Source organism: Mirounga leonina, unplaced genomic scaffold, assembly GCF_011800145.1.
Source record: "Mirounga leonina isolate KUSES-001 unplaced genomic scaffold, KU_Mleo_1.0 Mir_165, whole genome shotgun sequence".
Taxonomy (NCBI): domain Eukaryota; kingdom Metazoa; phylum Chordata; class Mammalia; order Carnivora; family Phocidae; genus Mirounga; species Mirounga leonina.
Window position 1 is genome coordinate 43708500 of NW_023270415.1, and position 12886 is coordinate 43721385.

At 38.1% G+C, this 12886-nt stretch overlaps 1 protein-coding gene across 3 annotated transcripts in view; it reads left to right on the forward strand.

Annotated features, from left to right (window-relative positions):
- Positions 1-12886, forward strand: part of CPQ (carboxypeptidase Q) — a 348057-nt gene that overhangs the window by 173127 nt on the left and 162044 nt on the right. For all 3 annotated transcript variants that reach the window (XM_035011571.1, XM_035011569.1, XM_035011572.1), the window contains exon 4: positions 8774-8885. In XM_035011571.1, the coding sequence (XP_034867462.1) occupies positions 8774-8885 (112 nt within the window). The remainder of the gene's footprint in view (positions 1-8773; positions 8886-12886) is intronic.

Below are 12886 nucleotides of genomic sequence, written 5' to 3' on the forward strand. Positions count from 1 at the left end.
TCCTTCCTTCCTTCCTTCCTTCCTTCCTTCCTTCCTTCCTTCCTTCCATAGGCAGCACCTTGGCCCTCATCTTCTATAATGATGATACCTCTATTAGCTTGTCTCAATTGAAAAATGAAAATTTGGTACCAAAGTACCAAAAGCTTCTATTTTTTATTTTTTAATCTTATGCACCATGTCTAACAAAAGCCTAGAACATAGTGATGAGTGAATGGCTGTCAGAATAGAGAAGTTACAGCTATGCCCTGTAATTGGATTTGACCATGGGCAAGGTGATCACTATTGAGATAGAAAGTGCCTAAACTCTGTCTCCCTTTCCTCCCTTGAGGAAGTTCAAATACAGTATTGTCATTCAAATTTTCTACTCTTCCCATCCTCTTAAGTGAGACAACTTATCCTGTGGTTGCTTAGGCCAAAGGAGAAGGGATTCAGGAACACGGTTCTTTCATTTCAAAGATTATCATCTCCAGTTGCAACCAGTCATGACTTCTGGATGAAATCCACTTACCTTCATTGAATCAGAATGATTTCCTTCCATAGATACTCTCTCCTGTGTCCGATCCACAAGTCAATCTTGAATCAATTTCAGCCATTTCTTAGAAATACACTGCAATCACGTTTATAAATCTACCTAAGGCTTGGTTTTTGTGAGTTACAGATAAATTAGGCCCTTCATGTCCTATCTTCAGATATCAGCAATGTGCTCAGACTATTCAACTAGGAACAGGCACAATCTTTCTTTTATGAAGGCAATCTGAGTGCCCTGCACATGTAAGAAGGGACACTCAAGGATGGAAACAGCTCCTTTCAGGGGTAGCTGTGGTGATGGGTGAGCATTTGGACAGGTGGTTCATTTTCTTGTGAAAGAAGTCTATATCCTGTAAGCAATCAATACCCAACAGTTTCACTAAATAAAGCTCGAATATAAATTAATTCAAAAGGAGCTCAGATGTTTGCTGTGTTGCCTCTGAACACACTCTGTGTGTCAGGAGCCTAGCTTTCTTCAGTAGACCACCTAGTCTGTTCACTGGGGAGGACAATATTTATTCAAACATAATCCCTTTTGTCTGTGTTGGGCAATAGCACAATACATTCAGCAACTGTCCTCTGAAAGCCAAGACTTTGTCTCTGGCAGGGATTTCAAAAACATGGATTTCTTGAGAAGTGCCTGCCCACCTGTGTTTAGATTCTAAATTGTGGGAAGATCTTGGCAGCCAGAGTATCTAGGAGATGCTCAGGGAAAAGTCTGTTGAGGTTATGGAGACTTTTCAAAGGACAATTTCCCCCTTTAAAGTGGTAAGAAGAAGAATTCTTGAGAGCTGACATGGAATATTGGACTAGGTGGAACCTTGAAAGATTTTATCTCTTCATAGTTAGCTTTCCATTTAAGACCTAAGAATGTGTCCTGTTTTAGAAACCCTCCCAGGAATGAAATTTTCCATAACCTTTCCCCTGTTGGCCATTTTTTTTTAACTTCTACAAAAGCCTTCCATCAGAAAGTTCTTGATCATGTATATGACCGTCACGGTCACTGCTACAGCCCAGAACTGGTTCCCTTGCTGTATCTTTTGCTGCTCATACCCTCCACAGATGGCCCCGTCATGGCTGAAGCCCATTATTAGATCACTTCTTGGCTTCTTCTCTAAGGCCAAATAATGAGAGGTTTTTTTCCTCCTTTTTTTGTAGGTCATATTTTTCAACTATCTAATGATTTTTGTTGTTGAAAATTGGATTGGGGATTTCCTGTGTCTGGAAATGCACCAGGCCATGAACTTTGCAACCCCGACACTCCTCCCGCTACCTCTTAAAATACATCAAATAAAATGAGACCAAGAGAATGAAGCAGCTGCAAGCAAAGCAAAACATCACAAAATCAAAAAATAAAAACACTGAGTAGTTGTCTTTCTTGTTTTTGATTGAGCATAACATTTGTAAAATGAAGCATGCTTCATAGTTAAGTGGACATCCTGTTTATTAAGGATCAGTCAATAAGAACTCAGTCAGGTTTAGATTAACACTTATACAACTCACAATTTAAAATGCAAAATGTTGAAAACTAAGCATGCCAAGAAGATAAGAATGAGTCAATAGTGGTCTTTTCTTAGCATATCTGGTATATATATAACTTCCATTTACTATGGGCATTTGAAGACCATTGAGCCATTGTCATGATAGCTTTCAATACAAGTGATTTTTGATTTTTACATTTATCTTTGATGTCTAGTTGGTTTTAAGGGGATCCTATCTTTTTCAGGTTTTAGAATCAAGATTATGATTGTAAATAAATACAGACATTTTCTATATTTTTCTTTGCTTTGCAACAGCTGAATTAGGATGAGATATATCTGACCTGTAATGATTGTTTGAACTCACTTACAAAACCATCTGAGCCACATGCTTCAAAGGTACATCTCTGATAACTCTTGCTATTGTTCAATATCGCACACTTGTAAAAGACTTTATTTAACATGTGTACAGCATAAAGAATGACAATGAAAGGATTACATATGATCTCACCACTCAGTTTCAGAGAAAGAACACTGCCAGTGTCTTAGAAGCCCACTCGAATCATCTGTGTATGCCCCTATCTGATCATCTCCACTCTGTCCCAGCCCCCATCTGATATAAAAAAGTCCTGATTTTGGCTTACCATTACTTTGCTTTTCTTCATGATTTTACTCTCTTTGTATGCATTGCTAAAGATTATATTTTTTAGTTCAGCCAAGTTTTGAAATTTATTCTCTTTCTTCTGTGATTTCCTTTTTTGTTTTTGCTTTGCTTCAGTATTTTTGTTTTGAGATTCATTTATTTTGATAGATGTAGGTATAGGTCATTATCACTACTTTATAATATGCCATTGTATGACTGTGCCACAATTTATTTATCCATTCTACTGTGGATGGACATTTGGGTTGGTTCCAGTTTGAGGCCTTGTGATTGCTTCAGCTTGACCATTTTGACCCACGTCTCCAAGAACTCAGGTGCCAGAATTAATCTAACATATGCACCTAAAGTGCCGTTGTTGGGTTGTGAGATGCACATATGCTCAACTTTTAAAAGGATATGCCTAATAGTTTTCCTAAAGGGTTTTAACAATTTTCTGCTCCTACCTGCAGTGGATGAGAATTCCTTTTGCTCAGCATCCTTGCCAGGACTTCATATTGTCAGATTTAAATTTTTTTCCACTTAGGTGCAGAGTGGGATTTTATTGAGGATTTAATTTCTGTTTCCCGACAAATAATGAGGGTGGTCATCTTTTCAAATGCTTGTGTCCATTCATAATTTCTTTTCTGTGAAATGCCTGTTTATGTCTTTTTTCCATTTGCCTGTTGGGTTGCTCATCTTTTCTGGTTGAATAGTAGGAATTCTTTATATATTTTTAATATAAACCACTTTTTGGTTATATGTATAATAAATATCTTCCCGCAACTTGTAGCAACTCCTCTCATCCTATGATTTCTCCCAATGAACACAAAGTCTTCAATTTTTATAGTTGACTTTATGCATCTTTTCTTCATGCTTTGCATTTTTTATATATTGTTTAAGAATTCTTCCCCCTCCCCTAAAGACATGAAGATATTTTTTCTTACATAAGTTTTAATTTTTTACTTCATTTAAGTATTTAATCCATCTGTACATAATTATATTTTTCATTTCCATTTGACTTTTTAAATATAGTTTCCATCTCTCTGATGAAATTCCCCATATTTTCCACTAGATTTTTCACATATTAATCATAATTATTTTAAAGTACTTATCTGATATTCTAAATATCCAGGCTCTATTTGGGTCTATGGTATTGTATTGAATACTCTATTTCCTGACAATGGATCATTTTATTTCTTGCTTATTTTATACGTCATAATTTTGGTTGGATGCCAGATAGCATATGTAAGAGAACAGTAGAGGCTGAGGTGAATAATATGTGAGTCCAAAAGTGATTATGCCTCTTCTTCTGTCAAGCCATTGGTATGAGGGTGGTTAAGTCCATCTTTCATAGTTGAGCTAGGTTTAGATTTTATTGTTTCTATTCCTACCTTTGGTGCTCACCTGCTTCACATTGGTCTGGCATGGGTTGCTGTTACTCTGTTTTTAGTCTCTCTAGGGGTTGGGTTGCTGGAGGAGGTTTCCCGGTGTCTTGCTTCATCCTCCACTTTCAGCAGACTCTGTCTGTCTGCACCACAGCAGGCGTTTCTCTCTGGGCTCTTGCCCTTCCCTGAGCTCTAAGTTGTTACTGCAGTGCTTGTTACTCACTGCAGGCCCCTGGTGGGGACAGGGTAGTTTCTTGGTTCTCCTGCCCCTCTGTGTGCCAGAGGTCAAGAGTGGAGCTTTCTCAACATTTCTGCTTTCCCCCAGCCCCTGTGGAAGCCAGACTCTGCCATATGTCTTGGGAATAAGTAGCCCACCCCCAACCCCCTGCTTTACATCAGTGCAGGATTGTGGGCGTGAGCAGGTTTCCTGACCTACCCCCCAGAGACATATGTGTTTTTCCTATAGGGTGGGAGTGCAATTTTCTACCCCTTCCCCTTAGCCAATGCCCTTTGCTTGGGTCTGTCACCTCCATCTGTTGTCACTGTCGCTCTTCCTCCTGTCACTGCAAAAGGCCAAGCAATTCATGTGTCCCATCTCTCCTTGGATGAGCTTGTTATCCTCTGGAATTCAGCTCCTCTGGCTGAATCACAATCTGAGATCTCTGATGGGCCTTAAAAAGTGACGATTTTGTAGATTATCCAGATTTCTCTCACTGTTAGGGCGGGCACAGAATTCTCCTGCGGCCGTCCAGTTTAAGAGGAAGCAGACTGATGGTCCCTCTCCCTGCCACCACCACTCTGTTTTCTTCCTTTGTCCTTTTTTTTTTTTATAGCACTTAAAACTACCATTATATTGTATTTATTTATTGTCCACCTCCCTTACCAGAATGATAATGCTATTAAGATAGACTATTTAGTTATTTTTTCATTTCTGTATCTCTGACCTATAATACTCAATACAGATTGTTGAATGAATGCTTGCAGTGAATGCCAAAGATGTGACATTTTCTCCGATATCTTGTATTAGCTTGTTTTCATAAGAATGTGCTTGCTCTGAGGCTGTTTTCTCTCCTTGTTCTGCCGTATTTTTCATATGTCCCATTTTGATTATGTCCTTACTCATCTTTGAATCAGGCAAATCTGTTTGCACTCAGTGTCTCCATCTGCACCAATAACAAAGAAGTAAGAGGCTTGTCCTTGAGGCTGCTCTCTGTCGACCCTTGATTTGGTTTATCTCTGCTCTCAGACCCACAGCTGGCCGGAAGGGGGTTGTGAGCCAATGCCAGTCAAATTGTTCATCATAGCAGGTTTCCAGCCAGTGCATTTCTGCCCTCCTGTGCTAGGTTCTCCCACCCCCACCCCAAGGCCCGAGTCTCTGGTAGTCAGGGCTAATGCGTGCCTCACAAATAACAAACTGCATTTCAGACCACGGCAGTTCCGCTTTTGCCTTCCTAATTGTTTTGGTGTGGCTCCTATTGTTGCTGCTATGGTTTTAACACTTTTTGCTCTTGACTGTGTTTGGAAGACATGGTGGTGAAAAGGAAGGTGGGGGCTGGGGAATTGGTTGATGCTCTGCCTGCCTCGGGTGAATGAGCGGGTGCCCCACTCCTCTGTAGGTTCTAGGCCCTGTTACTGCGCTAAGGGCCCCACGTCAGGCAACAGAAACAGGGAAGGGACTGTGTATTTTCCTCTTTTATCAGGTGATTCTTCTTCATGAAACCGGAGTTTTCTGTGTTTCTGGGTAGTCTGTTTTTATTTCGTTTTCCTAAATCAGATCCAAATGTATTATAGGCAGTGTTCATTTCTGCCTGACGCTGACATAAGGCATGGAGAGTTTGTAGGATTTACTGATTTATCCTTTGTGAGGCTGCAGTAGGGAAGAAGACCTTGGACACTATTATTTTCTAAGGGTAGTAGAGCTCTTACGGTTAGGAAAACTCAAGTTCATTAAAAGTGCTCCCAAACTGTCATTACCTAGTAGTTTTTGTATCAAAATTATAACTGCTATTCCATGGTGGCCCCTGATACATTTTCTGATTAAAAAATATTAAAACAAGCTCTCATAATCTAAATGGTTTGTAACCATTCTTCTCTAGCACTGTGCCAAAGACCTTATCTTATGGGATATCATTTGGTTTCCTATCATTCAAAACCATTTTCTCCATCTTTTAATTATTTAAGTAATAATTCTGGGTTGGATAATGTAGGCATTTTAGAAAACATAAAGATGTGTGATTATAAAGTAACCTCAGTTATTCTAAAGGGTAAAATAATAGCTGCCTCGATTTAGTTACTCTTACGTGTTAATTGGGAAAAAGTTCATTAAAATGCATTTTGACACTTTTAATCCACTGAAACTCTAACTTCATTGGGAAAATGGCTCTGAGGATGGTGAGAACATTGCTAATTGGCTTGTTCATCCCACATGGGATTACACCAGTTTCTGAATCAGAATTTCCTGCTATTGCAACATGGTTTCTTCGTTCGTCTTCTTTTTTTTTTTTTCTTTCCTTAGAAACAATCCATTTGGGTTCATTACATGGCCATTTGTTAGCCTTGTTAGTTACAAGGCGTTGTACTTGTTTCTGACTACAGTGAAGTCATGTAGGCGGGGTGTGTGGGTGTGTGTGTGTGTCTCTGTGTGTGTGTGTGTGTGTGTACAGACTCAATGGGAGATCCTGCAGCTGCCTGGGGAAGCAGGCAGCGCCAAGGGGTCACTCTGATATTTCAGAACCCAAATCCTGCTTTCCCAAAGTCATGGGGCATTTTTATTTCATTCATCAGGAAGATTGGTTCAACTTTGGTTTGCTTACTACATGCTGTACATAGACATCAATCTGCTTGACTTTTGAAAGCTTTTTATTGATATATAATATTCTCAGAAAAAATACACTGATCCTAAGTGTGTAACAAGATAAGCTGTTTTACAAACTGAGCACACCTGTGTAACTGGGTACCCAGATCACAAAACAGAATGTGACCAGCACCCCGGAAGCTCTCCTTGTACCCCCTTCATGTCACTAACCCTTCTCACCTTGGATAACCATTCTCCTGTTTTGATTGTTTTTATATTTTATATACATGGAATTATACATGATATATTATTTTGTGTCGGGTTTCTTTCATTTTTCATTATGTTTATGAGATTCATTTCCATTGATCATGTATTGTGTTTGTTCATTCTTACTGCTCTGTAGTGTTCTATTATTCAATACAATACAATTTATTCATTGGGCTGTTAACAGGCATTTAAATAGTTTCTTTTGGGGGAGGGGGCTGGGGGGCATTATGAATACTCTGAACATTCTAGTACATCTCTTTTGGTGAAAGTATATATACACATACATTCCTGTTGGAAATATATAGGAGTGGGGCATAGGGTGTGTATATGTTCAGATTTAGTAGATAAGCCAGTGTTCTGGAGTGGTTATAAGCATTTACACTCACACCAGCAATGTGTGAGAGTTCCAGTTGCTCCATCTCTTCACCAATATTTGACATTTTCTGCATTTTTTATTTTAGTCATTTTGGTGGATATGTATTGAATGTGGTTTAATTTATATTTCCTTGATGATAGTGAACCTGAGTACCTTTTCATATGTTTATTAGTATTTGTATATCTGTTTTTGTGAGTTGTCTGTCTGTTCAAGTCTTTTGCCCATGTTTTTATCCATTGGCTCTCTCTTTATTACTGTTTGATAGGACTTCTTTATATAATCTGGGTATAGTTCCTTTGTTGTGTATATGTACTGTAAATATCTTGGTTGCCTTTTCACTCATGTATTGGAGTCTTTTGATGAACAGACATTCCTCATTTTTCTAAAAGTTTGATTTATTATTTTTTTCTTTTATGTGTTGTGCTTTTGGGGTTCAGTTTAAGAAATCTTCGCCTACTCCAAGTTGACAGAACTGTTCTATGCTTTCCTCTAACATCTTTATTTAGATTTATAATTCATCTGATTTGATATTATATATTGTATGAAATAGAGGTCAAGATACAATTTTTGCATATGGATATCCCATTAACTGAGCATCATTTTACTTGCTTCATTTAAAATGTTTTCATAAAGTTTAGTTTCATTGAAATATGTTTTATATTTTCCTGGAGAGAATTACTAATGATTCTTGAAAAAAATTTAAACCTATGGTGATTTAAAATTTATAATATAATCTGTAGACTTACTTAACACTAAATGTAAATTGGATTTTTTTAAAAAGTTCTTTGTTGAGACTCTAGTTTGTAGCTCCAGTGTATTTATTCAACACCAGAGTGATTTATAATACACAAAGCATAATCATTTTTTAAAAAATTAATATTGTTCTCACTTTTTCATTTGAATTCAATCCAACACATGTCTATTATATGTCTGCTAGAATTTGGGACAGCTGAGAATATGGTTGAAGTTTTGAGCTCCATTTTATGTCATTTATGTTTTAAGCCATGTAATAAAATTGTCAAACATTGGTCAGTAATAAACCATTTTACTTTAGTATTCAAAGTTATATTAATAAAGAGAAATACAAGGTGAGAATTTTTATTACTATTAGGATGACCTTCCACCCCTTCTGTAATGCCTTCTATCAGGTTTTCCACTGGTAATGACACAGGTATTTTAAGATGTAAAAATAGAAAAGAACATATAAAAGTTTCATATCTGTATTTGGAATGACTGTGAATGCTTCCTCTTTGATGTCATTTCTGCTTAGTTTTATTTTTTTTCTCTTGTTATTATTTGTTCTAGGTTGTACTGGTCAGTGGACATCTGGACAGTTGGGACGTTGGGCAGGGTGCCATGGATGATGGTGGCGGAGCCTTTATATCATGGGAAGCCCTCTCACTTATTAAAGATCTTGGTAAATATTTAGAAAGTCGTTAACCAATGTGTGAGGATCTCAGTAGTGACATATTTAACTCAACACACAAAATACTGAACAGATAAGTTACTGTGATATGTTCAAAGATCCTCCTGAGGTCTGTGTGTTTTTTGTCAGTTGATTCTCAGGAAAGAATTAATTTTTCCCCTTAAAAAGAGAAATTTTTATTCAAGTATACACCAAACATCCAAAGTATCAAATATGATCAGCCACTAGGGAAAATGAACAAGCAAATAAAACTGTAGCAAATGTAACCACATCAGCTAGAGACTATGTAAGGAAACCCATGACCAAGTGCAAAGAAAAGTCAGCAGCTCCCCCTGCCTCCTTTTCCTTGTTCATCTTAAAGACATTATTAGGCTGTTAAGATAGCTTTACTGCAGCCATCTTTCCATGGCGGAAGTTAAAGAGAGCAACACCGGACTGAAGGAATGATCCCTTTACCCACAATAAGGAATCCAGGCTGAAGAATTGGAACTTCCAGGTGAACCTAGGCATGAGGAAGATGGGCAGGCGTAAAAAGGAAAAGCTAATAGTGAAAGCAGGTTTTGATGACCCTCTTTGTAAACAAAAAACATACATTTCCTCTTTGTGTGCTGGTCCAAAAGGCAGGTTTTGAGTGAGGTTAGAGATAATTAAACAATTTGAAGTCCGAGTTCCACATCTGAGTCAGAGCAGTGGTGGCCGTAAAATGCCTCATCAGCAGAAGGTTTTATGTCGTAATTATGGAATGCCTCCGCTTCAGATATAGTAAAGATGAGAACATCCTCTTTGGTGAAGGCTTTCCATTGCTTACATACATACATATGTGTTTAAATTCATGCATTTCTTCTAGTGTTTAATGAACGCTTCCAATCCTGTAAATAAGCCCTTTAAATGATTGGTCTTATTAACAATAGATTGCTGAAATGATCTTGCTTGGGGCAAATCTTTGATGTACCATTTTGATTTATGTTTTAGTTGTGTTTTAAAAGTGGCAAGATGGAAAGGTGGTTGTACATTTTTTTACTTTTAAATAGGCCAGTGTCTCTTAACCTTGGGACTACTGACATTTGGGGTGACATAATTCTGCGTTGTGGGGTCTGTCTCATATAGGATGTTTAGCAGCATCCATGGCCTCTATCTACTGGATGCCAATAAGCACCATCCCCCTCAAGTTGTAACAACCAAAAATGTCTCCAGACATTGCCAAATGTCCCTTGGCAGGTCAGGGCTGGTGGTGGAGGAATGTATAAAATTGGTCCACTGAGATGATCTAATAAAAAAATCACTAAAAGACCTGATACAGGGCCATTTTTGCGGGGGGAAGAAAACCTTACATTGGAAACCTTACATTGAAGGTACTTAAACTTTTGACATCACTTCCATACTGAACACCCACTGTGTGAAGGCAGTTTGTAAAAGCTGGGCATACAGAAAGGTTTAAAGCATGTCTTCTCTTCTTAAGACCCTTAGAATAGAGTTGGAGCATACGCATGCACCTGTTCATGTGGGTGGCCATATGCATCTAATTTCAAGGTCTGCTTTTAGAATTGGGTAAGGTTTGAGAGAGATGAATTGTCCAGCAAATAAAACCCCAAAACATACATTCTTCAGAGAAGATCTGGGAGACTTTACATGTGAGTCTTCTCCTCCTTCCCTTAAAAATATTCCCTTGATGATCTGTTCATTCCAGAATGAAGTGGGTTCCAGACATGAGACAAGCAGAGATATCAAGCATTTTCTTCCTTATAGGGCCCAGATATACATTTAGAAGGTTAATTTTATTTTGATGTGTTCAGCCAGCTTGATTAGAAACAGTGGTAGAGCGAAAAGAGAACTGGACCCATCTGAAATGGAGTTTACGTCCCTCTGTGCCTCAAATTCCTTTTTTGGCCTCAGGAGGTCATTTGAACTCTCTGGTCTTCATTTTCTTCATCTCTTCTAACTGTAAGCGTCCGGAGTATTTTATCTGCTCTAGATGGGAATAAAAGTGGTATCTTCTCTAGGCTTTGAATCTTACTTTTTTAGTACTCAGCATGGGACCCTAAATCATTGTTAATTGAGTTGGATTCAATTGCATAGATAAATGTAACACCATGCAAAGGTGAATTGAGTATCTTTTTCTAACACTGACTTCTGTTGCTTTTGATAGCTAGTAACCAGTCTCCTTCAATTCAGGACTTAACTTTCCTATAGATTTCTGAAAACCTATATAAACATATGAATAAAACTCTGAAATAAAGAGTAATATTTCTTTTATTTTAAAGGTTTATTTACTTGAGAGAGCGAGAGAGAGAGAGAGCAACTGGGGGGAGGGACAGAGAGAGAGGAAGGAGGAGAAGGAGACAATCTCAAGCAGACTCCCTGTTGAGTGCGGAGCTCAATGTGGGACTCCATCTCACGACCCTGAGACCATGGAGCTGAGCTGAAACCAAGAGTCAGATGCTTAACTGACTGAGCCACCCAGGTGCCCCCAAAAGTAATATTTCTTTTGAGTAGGTGTTAAGAGGCAGCATGGCATACTGTTAAAAAAGCATAAGACTCGGGCACCTGGGTGGCTCAGTTGGTTAAGCGACTGCCTTCGGTTCAGGTCATGATTCTGGAGTCCCAGGATCGAGTCCCACGTCGGGCTCCCTGCTCAGCAGGGAGTCTGCCTCTCTCTCTGACCCTCCCCCCTCTCATGCTCTCTATCTCATTCTCTCTCTCAAATAAATAAATAAAATCTTTAAAAAAAAAAAAAAGCATAAGACTCTGGAGCCAGACTGCCTGAGTTCATATCCTGGCCCTGCCTCTTACTAAGCATGTGGCCTTTGCCTTTCTGTGCCTCAGTTTTCTCATCTGTGAAATTGGGGTAATAGTAGTCCCTATCTCATAGAATTGCTTTGAAAATTAAATAGTCTGTTCATATAATATACTTAGAATAGTACCTGACCCAACCCAAGTACTCAATAAATGTTAACTTTTATTATATAGTAAGCCTGATTCTGATAGTACCATATTTTTTATGTAAGGGAGAATGGTAATTTTTTAACCCCCACCTCCATTAGTACTTATATTGCTTCCTCACTTAATCTGTTAGTTATACTGATGTAACTCTATGTTCAGCTGCTATGGTAAATGCTTTCTCTTTACTATTTAAGCTGCTGTCTCTTGTGTGATGGAAATCCAGTGACCCCTTCACTTTTTTCTACTTTCATAATAAATTTTGAGGAATCTGAATTTCTCCTTCTCACTTCCTGCCTCTGCTTCCGGCTTACGTTAAATGCCCAATCTCCACTCTGTACTTCACTTCCTGTGATTGTACCCATTGAGTCTTAACTCTTTAATTCAAAAGTTAAAATTAGATTGTGGATTTCTATTTGTAGATTGTCTATGTTTTTTAATGCAAAGAAATGGGTCCAACATGTGACATATAAGTTCTGCTTGAAAATTACTGGTATGCTTGAACAAGAAATAGGACTTTGGGAAATGGGTTCATAATTATATTACTTAATTATATTAAGCCCAAACTGTTTAAGTGGTGAAATACAAATGCTCTGTGGTAATCTTTTTTCCAAGAAAAGTAACTCTTTTTGGCTGATGTTCCTTGAACAATATGTCATGCAGCATGCATGTCAAAGTCTCTCAGTGGGGCTCATGAATTTGAAGGGTTGGTCCAGAGAGGATTTCTGATATTTGGGAATATAGTTCTAAGATTCATCCTTCTTATCTCTTTTCCTTTGTTCTTTTCTTTTACTATTCTAATGGATTCACCCTTTTGCCCAGGCCATCAGCTAAAACTATATTCAATTAATCTAACAGAAGAGAGATCTATGCTTTCCAAATATAATCAGTCATTCCTGAGTAACTGTCAACAGAAGGCTATTTGCTGTGAAATGCTATTGAATACTTCTTTGTGTTTGTGGTTTACTGGACTCGAAATTGTTTATTTGAAATGTTATTTCCTAGAATGTTCTGGTGTCAGTGAACAAAGCCTATGGTCAAAGATGCTATGCCTC